General features: G+C 44.8%; 1 protein-coding gene across 1 annotated transcript in view; it reads right to left on the bottom strand.

Annotated features, from left to right (window-relative positions):
- EEIG1 (estrogen-induced osteoclastogenesis regulator 1) overlaps positions 1-19,866 on the bottom strand; it is a 54,394-nt gene extending 34,528 nt beyond the window's left edge. Inside the window, exon 1 of the mRNA XM_075324294.1 lies at positions 19,185-19,866. Within this exon, the coding sequence (XP_075180409.1) occupies positions 19,185-19,330 (146 nt within the window). The 5' untranslated portion in view covers positions 19,331-19,866. The remainder of the gene's footprint in view (positions 1-19,184) is intronic.
- Positions 19,867-25,174: the final 5,308 nt, after the last annotated feature.

The following is a 25,174-nucleotide window of genomic DNA, read 5'->3' on the forward strand; positions in this document are numbered from 1 at the left end:
GTGGTTTCCATAAAAAAAAAACAAAAACACAAAAGGATGTTTTTTTAACAATATCTTCACGGATGGGCTTCAAAAATTAACTTTTAAATCCTCTTTGGAAATTTGTGACATATTGCAGGATCGGTAAAGTGACGGTGCAGAAAAAGATCTACAAAAAAATTGACGTGCGTCTTTACTTCATTTTAATGTAACCCAAAAACTCCCAACAGATATTTTTTAACGATATCGTCACGGATCGGCTTCAAAATCCTCGTTGGAAATGTGTGACATATTGCAGGATCAGTAAAGTGCCGCTGCAGAAAAATATCTACAAAAAAACTGACATGTGACTTTACTTCATTCATATCTACTTTTAATACAAGTGGTTTCCATCCAAAAAAACCCACAAAGGATGTTTTTTTTAACAATATCTTCACAGATGGGCTTCAAAAATTCACTTTAAATCCTCTTTGGAAATTTGTGACATATTGCAGGATCAGTAAAGTGCCGCTGCAGAAAAATATCCACAAAAAACTGACGTGCGACTTTACTTCATTAATATGTACTTTTAATACAAGTGGTTTCCATCAAAATACACCCACAACAGGTTTTGTTATAACGGATAGGCTTCAAAATCCAATTAACATCCTCGTTGGGGACCTTACTGCAAGTTTTTTCCTATCAAGGTTTGGAAAATCCCACAATGTGGAAAAACAGTAAATCAGCTCCAAACTTAAAAGCTTAAAAAAAAAAAAAAAATGTGTGTGGGATTGAGGTGAGGAGAACCATCAAAAACCTGTGCAAAAAACTAATTTGACACCGTTGAGTCAAAAAAGCTACACAAAAAAACATGTGTGTAGGGGGGGGGGGGGGTGATGGGAAACATCAAAAACCTCTCCAAAAACCGCAGGAGGTCCGAAAAACTAACTTGACACCGCTGAGTCAAAAGGCTGGAAAAAAAATTGTGTGTGGTAGAGGGGTGAGGAGAAATATTAAAAACCTCTCTTAAAACCTAACTTGATACCGTCACAGACAAAAAGCTGCAAACAAACAAACAAAAAATGTGTGCATCAGGCAGGTGAGGAGAACCATCAAAAACCTCTCCAAAACCGCAGGCGATCCGAAAACCTAATTGACACCGTTGAGGAGCTGGAAAAATCTACAACACCCCCCCCCCCCCCCAAAAAGTGTGCATCGGAGTGGGGGGGGGTTAGGGGAATGTGAGAAGACACATCAAAAACCTAGTCGAAGACCTAATTTTACACCATCGAGTCAAAAGGCTGCAACAAAAAAAAAAGCATGCATTAGGGGGGAGAGAAGTGAAACATCAAAAACCTCTTCAAAAACCAGAGCAGATCCCCAAAAACATAACTTGACACTGTCAAGTCAAAAGGCTGCAAACCCCCCCCCCCAAAAAAATACGCGTGGATGAGGGGAGAGAGGAGAAACATCAAAAACCTCTCCGAAAACCTAACTTGACACCATTGAGTCAAAAAGCTGCAAAAAAACCGTGTGGTAGAGGGGTGAGGGGAAACATCAAAAACCTCTCCGAAAACCTAACTGGACACCAACGGGTCAAAAGGCTGCAAAAAAAAAAAAAAAAGCATGCATTAGGGGGAGAGGAGAAACATCAAAAACCTCTGCATAAACCAGAGGAAATCTAAAAACATAACTTGACACTGTCAAGTCAAAAGGCTGCAGAAAAAAATGTGTGGCAGAAGAGGGGAGAGGAGAAACATCAAAATCCTCTCCGAAAACCTAACTTGACACCATTGAGTCAAAAAACTGCAAAAAAACAAAACAAAAACGTGCATCAGGGGGATGAGGAGAAACATCAAAAACTCCTCCAAAAACAGCAGGAGAACTGGAAACCTCATCAAACAACTCCATGGATTCCAGACTTGGATTGCTGTTGAAAACCCATGGTGGATTTGTCCACCTCAAACAAAAAAAAAACAAACACTATGTGAACAAACCCCAAGGGCTAAATTTGCTGTTGATTTTCCGTGTGGATTTGCAAAAAAAAAAAAAAAAAAAAAAAAAATGAAAGGTAGTAATATAAAAGTGGTGAAATACATGCAGTGGAAATTGACCTGCGGTGCGGAATTTTAAATCTGCAGCACGTCAATGTAGATTGAGAATTTCTTGCAAGTTTTCTGTAGAGATTTCAGCCGACAAAGTTAACATTTGCAATGCAATATGCTGTTGTGGATTTTACTGCGATTTACCAGTGAATAAGAATCTGCAATGGTGGTTTTAAAACCCAATGACTTTTTTTTAGCTCCTTCTGAAAGGGAATCCATTGCAAGAAATCGGAACCAAAGTGCGTAGGGTTTTTCTGATCTGCCCTTTAAATGCACTTTCATCCCATTTTGTCATTATACTGGATCCGTTCCATGGACGGCCTCGTTTTACATACTCATTAGTTATATGGAACAAGAATGCTATCATTAAAAATGTCCTAGGTCAGTGATGAAATAGCTTTAAGTCACTGACTCCCAATTTCTGGTATCATCAGGTTGCAACCTGCAGCCAAATTATATAATAATAATAATAATAATCATAATAATAATAATTGTATTCATTTATATAGCGCTATTAATTCCACAGCGCTTTACATGCATTGGCAACATTATTATATTATATAATAATAATTATATTAATATAATATATTATAGAATATAATAAATATAAATAAATATATATTATATATATTATATATATATATATATATATATATATATATATATATATATACACACACACACACACACACACACACACACACACACAGTATATATAGATATATAATGCCGCCATTGCGGGCTGATCTGAAGTAAAAAAATTCAGGACAAATTAATTCACTCCGAGCGCTTGAGATGCTTTTTGACTCAGTTATGTCACAATCTTCAAGACAACGGAGGACATATAAAAGCTATTTAAAGCTCAGATGCATTAGCACAGACTCTAAACAACATCTAAAGCATCTCGAGCAGCGATCGCTCGGCTGTAATAATCATGGCAATTGTCTTTCTCCATTACCTTACGTGTCCTATATACAGTCTTCATATGGATCATGTAAGGAGTCTGTAAATCTTCAAGTATTCCTTCATTGTGAGAGCAAGAAGTCACCTCGGCTGCCATATATATGGTATTACGAGACGATGTTGGCATATAGGGTCCATAACTTGCAGGGGAATTGTCTGGATGGCATGCCGCTTGCAATGTATAATATTTAGTATTGTACCAACCAAAGGTACAAAACTGTTTGGTGCTCAATTACACCTTCGGAGAGTAGCAGAATCATTCTTACTATTGTGAAACCTCAGAGTTCTTCTCCCATTATTGGAAGTCACACTTTAACCACAGTGTAACTCCTACCCACAAGTGTTTGGGTTTTGGTCGGACTTTGGATAGATAACCTTTGGCGGAAGTTATTTGAGGGCACAAAGCTAAGGATGAGACAGAAAATATTATACCGTGCAATGGCTGATGGAGCTCCTAGAGGTCACAATCCTTAATAGAACCTACACAATGACCAGGACACAAGCCAAGCATATATCAAGACCAGGACACAAGCCAAGCCTATACCATGACGAGGTTACAAGCCAAGACTATACCATGACCAGGATACAAGCCAAGCGTATATCAAGACCAGGTTACAAGCCAAGACTATACCATGATGAGGTTACAAGCCTAGACTATATCATGACCAGGACACAAGCCAAGCCTATACCATGACAAGGTTACAAGCCAAGACTATACCATGACCAGGATACAAGCCAAGCGTATATCAAGACCAGGTTACAAGCCAAGACTATACCATGATGAGGTTACAAGCCTAGACTATATCATGACCAGGACACAAGCCAAGCCTATACCATGACGAGGTTACAAGCCAAGACTATATCATGACCAGGACACAAGCCAAGCCTATACCATGACGAGGTTACAAGCCAAGACTATACCATGACCAGGATACAAGCCAAGCTTATATCAAGACCAGGTTACAAGCCAAGACTATACCATGACGAGGTTACAAGCCAAGACTATATCATGACCAGGTTACAAGCCAAGACTATATCAAGACCAGGTTACAAGCCAAGACTATATCATGACCAGGTTACAAGTCAAACCTATAGTGTAACCTGGTCATGCTAAAGGCTTGCCTTGTAACCCAGTTATGTTATAGGCTTGGCTTGTATCTTGGTCATAGTATAGGCTTAGCATGTAACCCGTTCATAAAATAGGCTTGGCTTGTAACCTATTTATAATATAAACTTGACTTGTAACCTGTTCATAATATAGGCTTGACCTAACTCGGTGATGACATAGGCTTGGCTTGTAACCCAGGCATGGTATAAGCTTGGCTTGTGTCCCTATCATGGTATAGGCTTGGCTTATAATTGGATCATGGTATAGACTTGGTTTGTAACCCAGTCATGATACTGGTTTGGCTTGTGACCTACTCATAGTATAGGCTTGGCTTGTGACCCACGTATGGTATAGGCTTTGCTTGTAACCCAGTCATGATATTGGCTTGTGACCCAGTCATGATATAGGCTTGGCTTGTGACCCAGTCATGATATAGGCTTGGCTTGTGACCCAGTCATGGTATAGGCTTGGCTTGTGACCCAGTCATGGTATAGGCTTGGCTTGTGACCCAGTCATGATATAGGCTTGGCTTGTGACCCAGTCATGGTATAGGCTTGGATTGTGACCCAGTCATGGTATAGGTTTGGCTTGTGACCCGGTAACGGTATAGGCTTGGCTTGCGACCCGGTCATGATACAGGCTTGGCTTGTGACTCGGTCAAGGTATAGGCAGAGCTTGTGACCTAGTTATGGTATTAGCTTGGCTTGTGACCCGGTCATGATATAGGCTTGGCTTGTAAATGGTCATGGTATAGGCTTGGCTTGTGACCCAGTCATGGTATAGGCTTGGCTTATGACCCAGTCATCGTATAAGCTTGGCTTGTGACCCAGTCATGGTATAAGCTTGGCTTGTGACCCAGTCAAGGTATAAGCTTGGCTTGTGACCCAGTCATGGTATAGGCTTGGCTTGTTACTAGGTCATGGTATAGTCTTGGCTTATGACCCGGTCATGGTATAGGCTTGGCTTGTGACCCGGTCATGGTATAGGCTTTGCTTGTGACCCGGTCATGGTATAGGCTTGGCTTATGACTTTGGTTACAAGCTATGAGCTCTGTACCAGGAGTAAGGAGGGGTTCATGCTGCAATCTGAATGCTCTTTATCCTGGCATGTGGGAGACGCGTGGTTGATATATAACTTGTCAGAGTCTGGCCTGTAAGCAGTTAAAGGGTGAGTCCGCTTGATATGACCCATGAATTCCGCAGATAAGAGGCAGCTCGGCCTAGGACTCAGGGGCTGTGGAACAGGAAGGATTTTTTATGATAAACTTGTAACTTCCTAAACAACAGGATTTGAAAGAGGAAGGACAGAGATGTTATGGACACGTTCCCAGTGGATTGATACTTCTGTAATAATATAGAGGATATATGGGAGATAACATCACAGTGCAAGCCCCCATCCATACATCCGCTATATAGTGCATGTCTATTTCAGTATCCCTGTACTGTCCATTAAAAAGGTACTTGATTATATCAGACTTTTCTACATACCGCCGTCTGTAAAATGGCTATCCACTAAAGTATGCGCTCACTTGTTCACCATCCAAGGGGCAAATCACTTCCTCTATGGACCAGAAATTGCACCTCTAATCCCCCCCCCACCCATATCATCAGAATCTGAGGGAGTTTAAATGAACCAATGTAGTCTGACTAGTTAGATACAGGTCTATATTGTGTGGTGGGTGCAGGCGGCAATTTCCACATGTATGAAGAGTGATGAAGAAGAATCTCTATTGGAGTGAAGGGCGCTGGCGGCAATCTCTATTGGTATGAAGATTACTGTTGCAATTTCAATTAACGTGAAGGGCATCGGCGGCAATCTCTTTTGGTGTGAAGGGTGCCGGATGCAATCTCTATTGACATTAAGCGTGCAGGCGGCAATCCCTATTGACGTGAAGGGTGCCGGTGGCATTCTCTATTGACGTGAAGGGCGCCGGTTGCAATCGCTATTGACGTGAAAGGTGCTGCCGGCAATCTTTATTGGCATGAAAGGTGCCGGCGGCAATCTGTATTGATGTCAAGCTTTGACAGGTGGGAAACCCATTTCAGGTGAGCTGGCTACTTCTTTGTTACTTTAATTGGCATGAAGGGTATAGGTGGCAATCTCTATTGGCGTGAAAGGCGCTGGCGAAAAGCTCTATTGATGTGAAGAGCACCGGTGGCAATCTTTATTAGCAAGAAGGGTGCTGGTGGCAATTTCTATTGGCGGGAAGAGAGCTTGTGACAATTTCTATTGGCATAAAGGGTGTCACCGGCAATATCTATTGGCATGAAGGGTGCCGATGGCAATATCTATTGACGTGAAGGGTGCCGACGGCAATCTCTACCGGTGTGAAGAGCGCGGATGACCATCATTATTGGTGTGAAGCCTTGACAAATGGGAAGCCCATTTCAGGTGAGCTGACTCCTTCTTTGTTACTTCAATTGGCGTGAAGGGTGCCGGCAGCAATCTCTATTGTGAAGAGGGGTGCCAGCGGCAATCTCTATTTGTATGAAGAGAGTCGGTGGAAATCCCCTTATGTGAAGGGTGCTGGGAATATCTTAGTGTAAAGGGAACTGGGGGATTATTTCTCAACTGATGGAAAGTTTAACAGATAAACGCAGAAATAGATAGACTGTTTGATCAAGGTTGGGCTGTTATAGTATCAGAGACAACGCTCTACTTTGAACTTCAGCATTGTAGGGATGGACAGATGGGAACCCAAGGTTATTAACTTTGGTAATAAAATGAGATAACACTACTTTTAGTAGATCAGGTGGGGCGGTTATTCAGTAACACGAAGGTGCCATTAAGATATAATCAAGGTGTATATAGAACAAAGGCTGCAACGTCAGCTTTATACTAGTAAGGTGAGGATCCAGAACCACTCCGATTAGCAAAAGTAACACGGATGATGAGGATGGAAAGTTTCCCGAATATTAGGCCGATGCGTCTAGGCAGCCACTTAGCATCCCTGACCTTTTCTATTCTTGGTGGCATGCTTACCACCATTGTGCGATTCCGGATGACGCAACCCTTCACATTCACGTATACTGACAATACTAGAATCCCTGCCTGAATCATCCAGGATCAGCAGCAGAAACAAAAATTACCCCGATAATCAAACATAAAGGTGAATTTGTTTTACCTGCTAACACCCTTCCCTAAAAATGCGGGGGAGCATCTAGGCTTAAAAAAGTAAAAATAAGGCTTATCTGATGTCATTCTCCACGGAGCTGAAGACTAAAATAGTTCCAAGGGAGTGACAAACACGTCAGGAGGAACGTCAGGCCTTCAGAGCTGCAATCCGAGAGCTCAGCACCTATTGTGATTGTTCTATGCGGTTGCCAACACACCTTGTTGAGTTCAGTACACACTGGAACGTCACGGTGCCATGTACCTGCACGCCGAGCAGAGGTCACCTCTCCAGGGGAAGGTGGGGGGGGGGGGACGCGGACAATCACACCTCTGCACTGCCAAAAAATCCAGGTATTCCTGTGTTCTGCTGCCATCACTTATAGCAGAAACGATCAGTAAGGGTAATGCCACTTGCTGATGGATCCACTCTCCAGCAGAAGCTACCAAAAGCCTGAAAATTGGGGAGTTAGGGACCAATATTTGATCCCATCTCTTGCCTTGTCCTACATGCCCAAACATATTTTGGAGGTATACTGAGGCAAGGGGGTTATCACCAAAAATGTAACTTGGTGAGCAATGTGGGTCCGACCGGGCACATGCCCTTGAATTTGTTGGAGATGCACATGCTCAGCCTCTGTTTCATTCATTGTCTATGGAACTCTCGAACGCTGTGCTCAGCAGTCCCATAGACAATATAGAGTTGAGTTTGAGTATGTGCACATGAACTAAATTTAGGGCCCCTATCTCAGGACTGCTGGGGGTTCCAGTGATCAGATTATCAGCAAGTTATCTCTTAAGCTATGGATAGATGTTTTTGAGAAATTGCCACCACAACCCCAAGTGTGTACAGACACAACCCCTAATGTTCATGAAAGGAAGGATTGACCATGGTGTCCTTCTCATTAGAGATAAGTCACCCCTAAAAGGTGTTTTGCACTACCCTCTCTAAAAATTCAGGGGGCTTCAGAGACCCTATCTCAGGATTGCTGGGGTTTCCAAAGCTTGGATAATCAGCTTGTTATCGCCTAACCTAATGAAAGATTTTTTGAGATTGCCACCGTGACCCCAAGTGTGTCCAGACACAACCCTAAATGTAAAGGAAAGTAAGCATTGGACATGATGTAATTCTTACTGTAGATAAGTCACCCAAAAAGTTGTCTTGCACTCCCCGCTGCCTAAATTCAGGGGGGCTTCAGAGCTCCCATCTCAAGATTTCTGGGTGTTCCATCGATCTCCTAAGCTATGGCTAGATTTTTTGAGAAATTGCCTCTGCGACCCCAAGTGTGTCCAGACACAACCTCAAATGTTCAGGAAAGTAAGGATTGGGCATGGTGTCCTTCTTATTGGAAAGAAGTCACCCCCAAAAGGTGTCTTAAACTTCCCTCTCCCTACTGAAAACACGTGCACGCTCGGCCAAAACAAGTGTGCATGTTTATGTTCCTGTCGGTAGAAATAGCAAGTCAAACAATCAGGAAAGGAAGGGTTGGGCATGGTGTTCTTCTCACTGGAGATAAGTCACCCCCAAAAGATGTCTTACACTCCCCTCTCTCTAAATTCAGGGGGGTTTAAGAGCCTCTATCCCAGGATTGCTGAGGGTTCCAGTGGTTGGATTATCAGCATGTTAATCTCCTAAACTATGGATAGATTTTTTGAGAAATTGCCACCACAACCCCAGGTGTGTCCAGACAACCCCAAATGTTCAGGAAAGGAAGGATTGGACATGACATACTTCTTACTGCAAATAAGTCACCCTCGCCCTACTGAAAACACGGTCACGCTCAGCCAAAACAAGTGTGCATGTTAATGGGGCTGTCGGTAGAAATAACAAGTCAAATGTTCAGGAAAGGAAGAATTGGGCATGGTGTCCTTCTCACTGGAGATAAGTCACCCCCAAAAGGTGTCTTGCACTCCCCTTTCTAAAAATTCAGGGCGGCTTCAGAGACCCTATCTCAGGATTGCTGGGGGGTCCAGTGATCGGATCTTCAGCCCATTATCCCCTAAGCTAAGGATACATTTTTTGAGAAATTGCCACCGCGACCCCAGGTGTGTCCAGACACAACCTCAAATGTTCAGGAAAGTAAGAATTGGGCATGGTGTCCTTCTTATTGGAAATAAGTGACCCCTAAAAGGTGTCTTGCACTCCCCTCTCCCTACTGAAAACATGTGCACGCTTGGCCAACACAAGTGAGCATGTTTATGGGATTGTCAGTAGAAATAGCAAGTCAAATGTTCAGGAAAGGAAGAATTGGGCATGGTGTCCTTCTCACTGGAGATAAGTCACCCCTAAAAGGTGTCTTGCACTCCCCTCTGAAAACATGTGCACGCTTGGCCAAAACAAGTGTGCATGTTTATGGGGCTGTCAGTAGAAATAGCAAGTTACTTACGTCGTGAGCATCCAAAATTGCCGAAAGCAAAACATAAGGAAGAGAAGATGACTTGGCCCAAGGCTCAGCTTCATATGACGTAACATTTGGCAATATGAAAAGAACCTTTATTTCTCAAGGATTCTCAGAATCAGTGCTCGCGTTAATGAGAAATCGAAGAAGATGACCACATCGAACAATGAGATATATGACCACTTGAGTCTGGGCCGTCACGCTTCTCCTGGATGGTCTTGGCCGTCTTATCAGGAAGGTCCGTCCTGTAGATCAGCCATTCATTATTCAATACGTCGATGCAACAAGGGGACGAAGGTAAAGACTGCAAACAACGGCAGATCAAGGGGCGATAAGTTTACCCGCAATGGGGTCGATTTGTGGAAAAAAATAACAAAAAAACATATGTCCGTGGGAGTTCTGCTACGAGTGAAGCTATCCTTCCATATGGGGCCCCACGGCACAAATGTGGATCAAAACCCCATGCGATGGACGACCGGGTCTAATAGGACGATCCCCTCCGAGTGCTGGCAGCAATCAATGCCAAAGGCGGCCAGATGTCAAATTCTTTCCAATTTAGCAAGAGATACCGTATTATGGAACAAAACAAAGAAAAGATCAGAAGGGTAAAGGCGAGGACAGGAGCGGCGATAAGAATGGGGCCATCTGCAATCAGAATATTAGAGGAATCCGGGAAGGGATCCCAATGAGGCAAGAGCGATAAGGCCGTGTGCACACACTGCGTTTTTTTAGTGCCAATTAATCCTGAAGTTTTGTGTGCATGTTGCTTTTTTTCCCCCTTGCAGAATTGGTGCAGAACTAAATCTGCAGCGTGTCAATTCATTCAGCATTTTTCCACCTCAAATGCATGAAAAACGCATGTAAAAAAAAAGCGTCAAAAACGCACTAAAAAAGCGCAGCGTTTTTCCTGCCAAGAGATGCAGATTTGGTGCAGAAATTTCTGCAACCAAATACTCAACGTGCACACAATACCATAAGGTGATGTTCACAGGAGAGGTTTTTTACTCCACGATTCTCCCGGAAAAAAATCTTAAATATTATCTTACCATTTATTTCTATAGGAAATCCACTTTGCTGTTCATGGTTTTTTTTGTGGAAAAATAAGCAAAAAAAACCCAATGCATGATACTTCTCTGATGTAGATCCTGATACAAACTGGGCATTGTCCATATAAAAGGCTGCAAAAAAAAAACCCTCTTCCAAAACACTTGATATGGCTATAGCGTCTTTTTTTGTACTTTTTTGGTCATTTCCTGCACATTTTTTGGACATTTTTTAAAGGATTCGGTTTTTTAAAGGCTTTTTTAGGTTATGTGCGTTTTCATGGCGTTTTTGGGTGCAGCTTTGTCACAAAACTGCAAGCAAATCCTCATGCCAGCAAAGTCAATGAGACTTCTAAAGTATTGTGCACACATTGCTTTTTTTTTCCTTGCTGATTTGCAGCAGGAAATTAACTGCAGGGTGTCAATTCTTTCAGTATTTTTCCATTCCAAATGCATACAAAAAAAGCATCCAAGAAAAAACATGCAAAAAAAAAGCATCAAAAATGCACTGAAAAAACCCCACAGTTTTTCCTGCCAAGTGATGCAGATTTGGTGCAGACATTTCTACAACCATCGAGAGTTTGCACAGAGCCTTAAACCCTGCGCAGTTTTTGATGCAGTTTGTTGCCCAAATCTGTACATCTATCCTTATCCCAGCAAAGTCAATGAGAATTCTGAAGCGCTGTGCGCACGTTGCTTCTTTTTTCCTTGCAGTTTTTGGTGCAGAAAAAAAAGCAGCATGCCAATTGTTGGGGCGTTTTTTCCTGCATTTTTTAGCCCTTTCAGCCATTAAATTCACTAAAAAAAATGCACCCAAAAACGCACCCAAAACGCATGTATTTTGGTGCGTTTTTCAGCCATAAGGTATGCTTTTTGGTGCAGAAAAAAAATCTGCAGCATGTCAATTTTTTCAGCATTTTTAAACCCCAGATGCATGAAAAACGCATGCAAAAAAAGCATCAAAAAATGCACCTGAAATGCTGCAAAAACGCACTGAAAAAAAAAAATCAGCGTTTTTCCTGCCAAGAGATGCAGATTTGGTGCAGAAATTGGTGCAACCAAATATTCAGCATGCACACAGGGCAGTTTTTGATGCAGTTTTGGTGCAGTTTGTTGCCCAAATTTGCACGTCTACCTTATCCCAGCAAAATCTATGAGAAATCAGAAGTGCTGAGCGCACGTTGCTTCTTTTTTTCCTTGCAGTTTTTGGTGCAGAAAAAGAAAAGCAGCATGTCAATTGTTGAGGTATTTTTTTCCTGTGCTTTTTAGCCCTTCCAGCTATTGAATTCACAAAAAAAAACGCACCAAAAACGCATTTGTTTCTTGGTGCGTTTTTCAGGCACAAGGTGTGTTTTCGTTGCAGAAATAAATCTGCAGCGTGTCAATTTTTTCAGCATTTTTCCACCCCAGATGCATGAAAAACGCCTGCAAAAAAAAAAAAAGTGTCAAAAACGCACTGAAAAAAATGCAGCGTTTTTCCCGCAATAGATGCAGATTTGGTGCAGAAATTTCTCCAACCAAATACTCACATAGCCGTAGGACCTGTGCGTACGGTGCAACTTTTGATGCTTTTTTTTGGTGTGTTTTGTTGGCCACAAGGTGCTTTGTTTGGTGCAGTTAATTCCTGCAGCGTGCGCACACAGGCTTACTATCACTTTTTGGTTACGTTTTTTTCACTCCACGGCATAATGAAAAAAACGCTAGAGGTTTGTAAGTAAAAAAAGAGGGGCAAAAAACTCCAAAAACCACCTTGTCGTCTTCCGGGAATCCTTTGCGCGGAAAACACCAGAAGACTTGATTGGTCACTTCTTAAAAAAAAACGTTCAAAAAGCCTGAACATGTGAACAGCGAGTTGTTCATTCATAACTGATCCATGTTCACACGTTGCATTTTTTGCAGCTTTTTTTTTTTTAATGCAAAATTAAAAGCCGCTTTTTCACAAAACCAGCAAAAGCCATGAGATTTGAGAAATTGATGGGTAACATTTCCATCCCTGTTTTCTACATGGAAAGGGTCAATAAACTTTTGTCAATTCCCAGGAATTTCCCTTAATATTGCGGTTCAGCGTTTCCCATGCCCCTGCGCCTCTTGACGTCACCGAGTGCTTGGCTTTTCCAAACCCTGATATCACGGTTTGCAATGCAAATATAAAAGAAAAAAACTGCAGGTGTGAATAGGGGGTGAAAGGACAAATGAAAGATTAACTCCTACGGTGCCACGCCTCATCTACGGGGAACGCAGCGCCCGCAGACACGTCGATATCTTAAATAGTGCATGAAGCTCCGAGCTAAAAAGCAAGACGCTGTCTAATCCCAGAAACCTGATAAATTATACATAGTCAGAAATGGCCAAATCTGATCGTTTAGACGCCGGCGGTTCCGTGCGACTTATCTGGAATTTAAAGTGACAGGTCTATCAATCATTTAGGAAACAGCGAGATGGACAAGAGTCAGATTACGGGTGGTGTGATCCGCGGTCGGCGACTAATTTGCAGGTCAGATGTGATCTGTCTGTGCCGGGATCCAGTGACCAGATGCACATGGAGAGGTGGTTATGTATGGTAGATGAACCGACATTCATGTGTTAATGACCCCTGTGGGGGTAGGGGCTGTGGTGACACCTAGGGTCTCGGTACTCCAAAAGCCTTCATTTCCCATAAAGCGACCGTTGGCGACTAATTTGTGGGTCGAATGTGATCTCTCTGTGCTGGGATCCAGTGACCAGATGCACACGGAGAGGTGGTTATGTAGATGAACCGACATTCATGTGTTAATGACCACTGTGGGGGTAGGGGCTGTGGTGACACCTGGGGTCCTGGTCCTCCAAAAGCCTCCATGTCACATAAATAGACCATCGGCGACTAATTTGCGGGTCGAATGTGATCTCTCTGTGCTGGGATCCAGTGACCAGAAGCACATGAAGAGGTGGTTATGTAGATGAACCGACCTTCATGTGTTAATGACCACTGTGGGGGTAGGGGCTGTGGTGACACCTGGGGTCTTGGCACTCCAAAAGCCTCCATGTCACCTAAAGGGACCGTCGGCGACTAATTTGCGGGTCAGATGTGATCTGTGTCGGGATCTGGTGACCAGATGCACACGGAGATGAGAGGTGGTTATGTAGATGAACCCCTGTGGGGATAGGGGCTGTGGTGACACCTGGGGTTCTGGTCCTCCAAAAACCTCCATGTCACATAAAGAGACCGTCGACGACTAATTTGCGGGTCGAATGTGATCTCTCTGTGCTGGGATCCAGTGACCAGATGCACACGGTGAGGTGGTTATGTAGATGAACCCCTGTGGGGATAAGGGCTGTGGTGACACCTGGGGTCCTGGTCCTCCAAAAGCCTCCATGTCACATAAAAAGACAGTCGACGACTAATTTGCGGGTCGAATGTGATCTCTCTGTGCCGGGATCCGGTGACCAGATGCACATGGAGAGGTGGTTATGTAGATGAACCAACATTCATCTGTTAATGACCCCTGTGGGGGTAGGGGCTGTGGCGACACCTGGGGTCCTGGTGCTCCAAAAGCCTCCATGTCACATAAAGGGACCATGACTCTAAAAACAGCACTTGAAGGGGGTGCAGATTTTGAATTTGATTATTACGAGATGATAAAGCAGTAGTTCCCCAAGCTCCACAGGCCTCGCTGTGAGGGATTATGTAATAGGTGTAAAGGGGCAGGTTGGGACCGGCAGGTACCAGCGTCACCTGTACAAACACAGGCACGGCTCAGCCTTGTGTGCACGTGTGAGGCTTCTATCTGAAAAAAGAGCCGCGTCATGGAAAGCTACGAATACCTGCATGGAAAAAAATATGAGGGTCAGGTCACAGCTCAGGGGTACCCCCTCAAATTTACTCTCAAGGGCCTAAGGGGGCGCCCAAAGCCAAGTTCACATTTAGCAGATTTGCGGTGTGGATTCTGCACCAAAAATCCACAACTAATTATTGGGGTCTCTCTACCTAGAGATAAAAAAAAAAAAATCCCCCAGAAAAAACAGAAATCCGCGGGTCGTGCTCTTCTGTCAGGTCTTTACAATTCTATTCAGCCGTTTCTCAATGACATCTGTTTCTTCCTTTTTCCGAAAGTGACAATAGGCCATCATTACAGCTCCCTCGGGGGGTCATCGCCCCACGTTTCCCAGGCTCCTGAGCACCAGCGCTGCCTTGCTATACGGCGATGCATCCTCCATAATGCCACATGTCAGGGCAGAGCTGCCATTCAGGAGTCCGGGAAAGCTGGGAGGCCAAATGGGAAATTCAGCTCTGCTACTTAAACATATAGTGTCTTGTTGTGGCGATAGTACCAACACGAAAACAAATTTACACAGTGATTCCTCCGACGAGCACCACTGTACAGCCATAGAGAAGAGTACATCATATAATACCCCCCGTGTGGCACGTCATATTATTACCCCCCCGTGTGACACATCATTAATACCCCCTTGTATGGCACTTCATATTACCCCCCATGTGGCACATCATATAATACCCCTTGTGTGGCACGTCGTATTATTACCCCCAGTGTGGCACATCATATTAATACCCCCCTATGTGGCATGTCCTATTAATACCCCCAGTGTGGCACATCATATAGTACCCCCCATGTGGCAAATCATTAATACCCCCCCGTGTATAGCACATCATATAATACCCCCCCGTGTGGCACATCATATAATACCCCCCGTGTATAGCACATCATATAATACCCCCCCGTGTGGCAAATCATTAATACCCCCCTGTGTATAGCACATCATATAATACCCCCCCGTGTGGCACATCATATAATACCCCCCCGTGTGGCACATCATATAATACCCCCCCCCCCGTGTGGCACATCATATAATACCCCCCGTGTATAGCACATCATATAATACCCCCCCGTGTGGCACATCATATAATACCCCCCATGTGGCACATCATATAATACCCCCCTATGTGGCACGTCCTATTATTACCCCCTGTTTGGCAAGTCCTGTTATTACCACCTGTGTGCCACATCATATTATTACCCCTTTGCGTGGCACATCATATTTTCATCCCCTCGTGTGGATTGTCATATTGTTACCCCCAATACGGCATGTCATATTATCACACTCTCGTGTGGCATGTCATTATTATCCCCCTGTGTGGTACATCATATTAATACCCCCTTGTGTGGTACGTCATATTAATACCCCTTGTGTGGTACGTCATATTAATACCCCCTTGTGTGGTACGTCATATTAATACCCCCTTGTGTGGTACGTCATATTGCGCTCCAGCAATACAACTTCACCATTCGCCACAAAAGGGGCCGTGACCACGGTAACGCAGACGGGCTGTCCCGACAAGGGGAGGTCGCGGACGGGCGCACGGGGGAACACCGGAGTGTGCTGCCCCCTAGCGCCCTCAAAAGGGGGGAGGTGTGAGGTAAATCCGGAGATATGACGATAAATCATGACATTCAAGTCATGTCAGGAAGCCCTCTCCTGGTGTCACCCCCCCCCTTCCCTTCACACAACTGGTTTAGCAACAAATCCATGGCCATGTCCTGTGATATGGAAATTAGGTGGCTTTAGGACAATGGACACAGGATGACTCCCTGCCGTCACCCTGTAGTAGGAGCTGCTATCTAATTAGCAAGGCTCTGGAAATAGCCAGACAGAACGACTCCAGTAAAAAATGGTTCATATCTCGCAAGCCATATTTCCGATAAATATGGCAACCATAAAAATGGTGTCTCCGCATGTGGACGATGCCGGCACCCCCTTTTTATGGGAGCAGGACATTGGGAAATGCCCCAGGCGTGATATCAGCCAATGGGGAACTGGCAGACAGGTCATGAGTCCCCTCGTTCTGTAGCTAAATTCATAACTGTCACAATGAGAGCATTGGCGTCCGCCTACGACGCTCCCAGGCAAAGTTATGGCCAATATCCCCTTGGCTGGATAATTCTGATCCATGCAGGGGGAGTGGCAGTGCTTCCCTGTGAGGTCACTAAGGTAGGAGGGGACCTGGATCTGCCCAGGTTGATAACCCTACTTCGGCCATTTTCCAGCGTTCTTCTCGCTGGGGGCACGTGTAGGAAACATCTGTGGGAGTTCCTGGAAACCTGGTCTACAGCGCCCCCCTGTGGCCAGACGCACAAGGTAACTGATTGAACTGTGTATGCCTGTTTGTAACCCATGCTTTGATTGTAACTGTACTCTGACATAACTGTATATTCTGTAGATTCCCTATTGTATATATTGTAGTTTCTAGTGTGCTTTAGGCGATTAAATTATATAATTAATCTTGGGCTGTTCTGTTATCTCGATCTTGAATCCCACGTCTGTGTGTTCGGCTAATAGTTACCGTGAAGCGGTTGGTGGCAGCGAGTTGTGCCAAGGATTATTGTGGGGAGGCCAGTGAGATTCGGGAAGATATTATATATTCCGCCCGCGGAGGTCGGGGGAATATATACCCTACTCTCACCGGGGACCCTTCAATAATCGGCATAAGTAGTATAGCGGCCTCCTTGCTTATTGTCGGGCAATTCCATAATTGGCCTGACTATAAGAGGGGCGCTAGAGAGCGCGTCACGTGCTCTGTCTGTCGGTCGGGAGGTATAAAGGAGGGGTGACCCCCCCTTGCTACCCCCCGATTGTGACGTACTGGTAGCCAGCGCGGGGGATTTCTGAGTGACCCCCCCGGTGGTTTGTGACACCCCCCATGTGGCACATCATATAATACCCCCCTATGTGGCACGTCCTATTATTACCCCCTGTTTGGCAAGTCCTGTTATTACCACCTGTGTGCCACATCATATTATTACCCCTTTGCGTGGCACATCATATTTTCATCCCCTCGTGTGGATTGTCATATTGTTACCCCCAATACGGCATGTCATATTATCACACTCTCGTGTGGCATGTCATTATTATCCCCCTGTGTGGTACATCATATTAATACCCCCTTGTGTGGTACGTCATATTAATACCCCTTGTGTGGTACGTCATATTAATACCCCCTTGTGTGGTACGTCATATTAATACCCCCTTGTGTGGTACGTCATATTAATACCCCTTGTGTGGTACGTCATATTAATACCCCTTGTGTGGTACGTCATATTAATACCCCTTGTGTGGTACGTCATATTAATACCCCTTGTGTGGTACGTCATATTAATACCCCTTGTGTGGTACGTCATATTAATACCCCTTGTGTGGTACGTCATATTAATACCCCTTGTGTGGTATGTCATATTAATACCCCCTTGTGTGGTACATCATATTAATACCCCCTTGTGTGGTACGTCATATTAATACCCCCTTGTGTGGTACATCATATTAATACCCCCTTGTGTGGTACGTCATATTAATACCCCTTGTGTGGTACGTCATATTAATACCCCCTTGTGTGGTACATCATATTAATACCCCTTGTGTGGTACATCATATTAATACCCCTTGTGTGTGTGGTACGTCATATTAATACCCCTTGTGTGGTACATCATATTAATACCCCCTTGTGTGGTACATCATATTAATACCCCCTTGTGTGGTACATCATATTAATACCCCTTGTGTGGTATGTCATATTAATACCCCCTTGTGTGGTACGTCATATTAATACCCCCTTGTGTGGTACGTCATATTAATACCCCCTTGTGTGGTACGTCATATTAATACCCCCTTGTGTGGTACGTCATATTAATACCCCTTGTGTGGTACGTCATATTAATACCCCCTTGTGTGGTACGTCATATTAATACCCCCTTGTGTGGTACATCATATTAATACCCCTTGTGTGGTACGTCATATTAATACCCCTTGTGTGGTACATCATATTAATACCCCCTTGTGTGGTACATCATATTAATACCCCCTTGTGTGGTACATCATATTAATACCCCCGTGTGTGGTACATCATATTAATACCCCTTGTGTGGTACGTCATATTAATACCCCTTGTGTGGTACGTCATATTAATACCCCTTGTGTGGCACATCATATTAATACCCCTTGTGTGGTACGTCATATTAATACCCCTTGTGTGGTACGTCATATTAATACCCCTTGTGTGGTACGTCATATTAATACCCCTTGTGTGGTACGTCATATTAATACCCCTTGTGTGGTACGTCATATTATCAGCCCCTTGTGTGGCACATCATATTATCAGCCCCTGTGTGACATATTATATTAATACCCCCATGTGTGGCACATTTTTAATAACCCCCTGTGTGGCACATCATTTCATATCACCTTTTGTGGCACATTATATTAATACCGCCTTGCGTGGCACGTCATATTAATACCCCCCCTGCTTAACCCCTTACGTGGAGGGTCACATACCTTTACCCCTTTGTATCACAGCTAATTGTGTACACTTTACATCACAAAGGTACAATCAGGAATTCTCTCAGTAAAACCCTATAAAAATGCCAAACGTTCACCTAACAAAAGCCACTGACTAGGGCATTGAAGGATCAGTTTCTGGCCATTGTCCCAGGTCACTTTCCCAAGCACTTACCTGCTAGACAAATTGACAAAGTCCCCTCCGTCCAGCAGCCGGACCTTGCAGAACAGGACCCCATTGACGAAGGGCACGGCGGTCAGCTCCTCCAGGGTGAACAGGGTCTGGAACTTAAACTTTTTCTTCTTGGTCAGGAAAGCCATGGGTGACCCCACCGAGACCGGGAAAGCGTAAGGTTAAGAGAAAGCAGATGGAAGAATTGGGGAAGGAGGAGGATAGGGGGGATAGGAAGGATTTTTTCCCCCCCTGTTTTGCAGAAAAAAAGCAAACTCAAAGTCTATTATCGCCCGTCTACTTCTATGTATCTGCGATTGGGGTGTCCGGCCCTTCTTCGGGAATGGGTGCCCCAAGAACTGATTGAGTAGAGGATTGGTCTTTGGAGCATCTCCAGGGGTAGTAGGACTGGACCCGCAAACTCCAAACCGGCAGAGAAAGGGGGGTCCTTTATATATTTCTTCCAACGAAATCTGTACGTGGCTTGACTTGTCTCCAATAGGACGTGGACTCTGGTGGCCAGGAGAGCTCGCTGATGGTTCCTCCTGAGGCTGTGGAGGTTCAGCCAGTGATCAGCAGGAATCTGAACTCAGCACTGGGGCTGCTAAAGACTCCTCCTCTACCGGCTCGGGCGGTGGAGGGGAGGAGGACAGCCTCTGTCTCTGGATCTAGCAGCAACCTTCCTTCCTTATACTTCTTCTCATAGGAATATCATCACCCTCATCATCCGCAGCTCTGCAAAAAAAAAACAAAAAAAAACACATCACCGTCTGAGACAGAGGACAGAAAAACAGAGACGTCAGCTGAAATATATATAGGACAAGACTCAAGGACTAATATCATGACTGCTCCGTGTACAATCCCATTCATTTAAGAAAAAAAAAATCAGAAGTGACAAATGAGACGCAAAAAAAGTCAAAACAAACAAACGAGATGCAAAGAAAAAAGTCAGAAGCGACAAACGAGATGTAAAAAGTCAGAATCGACAAATGAGACACAAAAAAAGTCAGAACTAAGAAGCAAAAAAAAGTCAGAACCGACAAATTCAGAACCAACAAACGAGACACAAAAAAAGTCAAAATCGACAAGCGAGATGCAAAAGTCAGAACTGAGAAAAGACGAGCAAAAAAAGTCAGAACCGACAAATGAGATGCAAAAGTCACAACTGAGAAAAGAGAAGCGAAAAAAGGCCGCAACCAACAAACGTGATGCAAAAAAAAAGTCAGAACTGACAAACGAGACGCAAAAAACACAGAATCGACAAATGAGAAGCAAAAAAAGTCACAAATCGACAAACAAGAAGCAAAAAAGTCAGAACCGACAAACGAGATGCAAAAAGGTCAGAACCGACAAACGAGAAGCAAAAAAGTCAGAACTGACAAACGAGAAGCAAAAAAGTCAGAACCGACAAACGAGATGCAAAAAAGTCAGAACTGACAAACGAGAAGCAAAAAAAGTCAGAACCGACAAATGAGATGAAAAAAAAAAAGTCAGAACCGACAAATGAGATGAAAAAAAAAAAAGTCAAAACCGACAAATGAGATGTAAAAGTAACAACTGAGAAAAGAGAAGCGAAAAAAAGTCGCAACTGACAAACAAGATGCAAAAAAAAAAAAGTCAGAACTGACAAACAAGACACGAAAAAAGTCAGAACCAACAAACGTGCTGCAAAAAAAAAAAAGTCAGAACTGACAAACGAGACGCAAAAAACACAGAATCGACAAATGAGAAGCAAAAAAAGTCACAATTGAGAAATGAGAAGCAAAAAAAAAAAAAAAGTCACAATCGACAAACGAGATGCAAAAAGGTCAGAACCGACAAACGAGAAGCAAAAAAGTCAGAACTGACAAACGAGAAGCAAAAAAGTCAGAACCGACAAATGAGATGAAAAAAAAAAGTCAGAACCGACAAACGAGGGGCAAAAAAAAGTCAGAACCGACAAACAAGATGGAAAAAAAGTCAGAACCGACAAACGAGATGCAAAAAAGTCAATCAGTTGCTGTTTTTCCAGGCGATGTATCGGCAGCACAGAGCGATCTGCCGAGCGGCCCCAGCCGAGCCGCCATTGCTGGGAAATACGGAGGAGAGACTCCGACTAAAATGCAAACAAGATAATGCAAAGTATGTAAAAGAAAACCAGAAAACCTGGGTGAAGGCTTATACATGGCGTAGTCTGTTTCTTCTGAGTGGGTTTTTGCTACAAGCGCTCATTGTTCTATGTATAGGGTAAATCTGCCCACACAACCCAGAAACGCGCTGTCATGTGTGCCGGCATATGTGACGACAAGACGCGCAGACCGAAGTCACACGTGATCACACAGCAACCGATGAAATATACTGTATAGGTAATCGCTTAACAGGCAAATCCCGGTAAGAAGGAGGAATTGGTAATTAAGCAGGTTTCTGCAAATCTTCAGTTCCAAGAAAACAAAAAAAGTCGCTTTCTTCCAGCCCCCACATATATCCAAACGATGTGTCTCGTATTATAGCTAAGCGCTAATTAAGTAGGCAGGTTAAGCGGTAATACGACGTACAACCTGTGAACACATGGGGCGCTTTTTTTAAGGAATGAAAAAAATGTTTAAAGGGGGTATACTAACTTTTAGAGGAAAAGCACTGAGTTTTAAGTTTTTTTATCAGAAGAAATATAATGTAGAGACTAGTGATGAGCGGGCACTACCATGCTCGGGTGCTCAGTATTCGTAACTAGTGATGAGCGGGCACTACCATGCTCGGGGGCTTAGTACTCGTAACTAGTAATGAGGAGCACTACCATGCTCAGGTGCTCAGTATTCGTAACTAGTGATGAGCGGGCACTACCATGCTCGGGGGCTTAGTACTCGTAACTAGTAATGAGGAGCACTACCATGCTCAGGTGCTCAGTACTCGTAACTAGTGATGAGCGGGCACTACCATGCTCAGGGGCTTAGTACTCGTAACTAGTGATGAGCGGGCACTACCATGCTCAGGTGCTCAGTACTCGTAACTAGTGATGAGCGGGCACTACCATGCTCAGGGGCTTAGTACTCGTAACTAGTAATGAGTGGGCACTACCATGCTCAGGTGCTCAGTACTCGTAACTAGTGATGAGCGGGCACTACCATGCTCAGGTGCTCAGTACTCGTAACTAGTGATGAGCGGGCACTACCATGCTCAGGGGCTTAGTACTCGTAACTAGTGATGAGCGGGCACTACCATGCTCAGGTGCTCAGTACTCGTAACTAGTGATGAGCGGGCACTACCATGCTCAGGTGCTCAGTACTCGTAACTAGTGATGAGCGGGCACTACCATGCTCGGGTGCTCAGTACTGGTAACTAGTGATGAGCGAGCACTACCATGCTCAGGTGCTCAGTACTGGTAATTAGTGATGAGCGGGCACTACCATGCTCGGGTGCTCTGTACTGGTAACTAGTGATGAGCGGGCACTACCTTGCTCGGGTGCTCAGTACTGGTAACTAGTGATGAGCGAGCACTACCATGCTCAGGTGCTCAGTACTGGTAACTAGTGATGAGCGGGCACTACCATGCTCAGGTGCTCAGTATTAGTAACTAGTGATGAGTGGGCACTACCATGCTCAGGTGCTCAGTACTCGTAATTAGTGATGAGTGAGCACTACCATGCTCGGGTGCTCTGTACTGGTAACTAGTGATGAGTGGACACTACCATGCTCGGGTGCTGGGTACTCGTAACTAGTGATGAGCGGGCACTACCATGCTCGGGTGCTCAGTACTGGTAACTAGTGATGAGTGGACACTACCATGCTCGGGTGCTGGGTACTCGTAACTAGTGATGAGCGGGCACTACCATGCTCAGGTGCTCAGTACTGGTAACTAGTGATGAGCGGGCACTACCATGCTCGGGTGCTCAGTACTGGTAACTAGTGATGAGCGGGCACTACCATGCTCGGGTGCTCGATACTCATAACTAGTAGTTGGGCGCTCGGATGGGCGCAACTCAAGTACCAAGTATAATGGAGGTCAATGAGGAACTTGAGCATTTTTTGGGAAACCTTCTCGTTGCCTTCCATTATACTCAGGTATCCGGTATGTGTGTAATTTGCACATTTTTGTCCATTATTTTGGGTAGAGTTCAATTACTTAATATAATATACCTAGACTGGATGTGATGAGCCAGCGGCGAGGCATTGCGTCTGTGCCACAACCGCGGATACATAGGTGTGACTGATTCATAGAGAAGCGTGGTGCTTGTGCATTCAGGTGCGGACGTCAGAGCCGGACTGACGAGAAGTACAATGTGTTCCGCTTTGTGTTGTCCAGTTCTTATATCCATTCATGCGACGCAAAGGAGACAGAAGAACTGTCCGCGATCCTGTCTCGTGGGACCCTCGCAAATTACCTTGATTCGAGTCTTAAAGGGAAACTCAAAACCCCCCAAAAATGTGGACAGTGACACCTGAAGATCTCCATCATCTTGGCTGGTCTGTGGTTGCCACATTGGACAGAAGACGTGGCCATTACTGATGACCGATGACTCTTTTTGACCATTTTGGGAAAAAGTCCCACATCTGTCCATGGTGGTCAGGAACATGGACACTGCATCCCCACCGATTATAAGATAATGACATATCCCGGTGAAATGCCATCCGGCTATAAGATGCGAAAACCCTGTCATTGCACTGGGAAATTCAGCCGGAACTGGTGGAGCCGCTACGGGTCTGAGCTCGCCCAAAGTTCCTGGCGGAGTCCTTTATTTCTCGGAGCAGTCATTTATTTCTTTCCTTCTTTCTCCGAGTCAGCAGGAACTGGGCGACACATGCAAATGAGGAACAAAGGTATAGCATAAATAGGCAAATTATTTTATGATGGGGCGGCGCATAGCGTCTGAGATAGCTCCTCACATGTGCTCCACAGAGGGAGGTTCTGGTGTCCATGCTCCTTATTCCCTTCCAGGATAGGATAGTTTTCATTACCACCCCTTCGTCTTTCTCCCCCTTCTTCCAAGAGTCATGTCACCATATTTTAGACTTAACTTTTATACTTTGCGATCGATGAGCCTGTTTTTAGCTGATTTTTTATTGTAACTTTTATACTTTGCGATCGATGAGCCTGTTTTTAGCTGATTTTTTATTGTAACTTTCATACTTTGTGGTCGGTGAGCCTGTTTTTTTGCATTGATGGCTGATCTTGTAATTTTTATACTTTGTGGTCACAGTGAGCCTGTTTTTTTTAGCTTATTATTATTCTTCTTTATTATTATAGCGCCATTTATTCCATGGCGCTTTACAAGTGAAAGAGGGTATACGTACAACAATCATTAACAGTACAAAACAGACTGGTACAGGAGGAGAGAGGACCCTGCCCGCGAGGGCTCACAGTCTACAGGAGGAGAGAGGACCCTGCCTGCGAGTGCTCACAGTCTACAGGAGGAGAGAGGACCCTGCCCGCGAGTGCTCACAGTCTACAGGAGGAGAGAGGACCCTGCCCGCGAGGGCTCACAGTCTACAGGAGGAGAGAGGACCCTGCCTGCGAGTGCTCACAGTCTACAGGAGGAGAGAGGACCCTGCCCGCGAGGGCTCACAGTCTACAGGAGGAGAGAGGACCCTGCCCGCGAGGGCTCATAGTCTACAGGAGGAGAGAGGACCCTGCCCGCGAGGGCTCATAGTCTACAGGAGGAGAGAGGACCCTGCCCGCGAGGGTTCACAGTCTACAGGAGGAGAGAGGACCCTGCCTGCGAGTGCTCACAGTCTACAGGAGGAGAGAGGACCCTGCCTGCGAGTGCTCACAGTCTACAGGAGGAGAGAGGACCCTGCCTGCGAGTGCTCACAGTCTACAGGAGGAGAGAGGACCCTGCCCGCGAGGGCTCACAGTCTACAGGAGGAGGGAGGACCCTGCCCGCGAGGGCTCACAGTCTACAGGAGGAGGGAGGACCCTGCCCGCGAGGGCTCACAGTCTACAGGGAATGGGTGATGGTACAATAGGTGAGGACAGAGCTGGTTGCGCATTGGTGTACTGGACTGAGAGCTATTGTAGG

The sequence above is a fragment of the Anomaloglossus baeobatrachus genome, chromosome 9 (genome assembly GCF_048569485.1).
Source record: "Anomaloglossus baeobatrachus isolate aAnoBae1 chromosome 9, aAnoBae1.hap1, whole genome shotgun sequence".
Classification (NCBI taxonomy): domain Eukaryota; kingdom Metazoa; phylum Chordata; class Amphibia; order Anura; family Aromobatidae; genus Anomaloglossus; species Anomaloglossus baeobatrachus.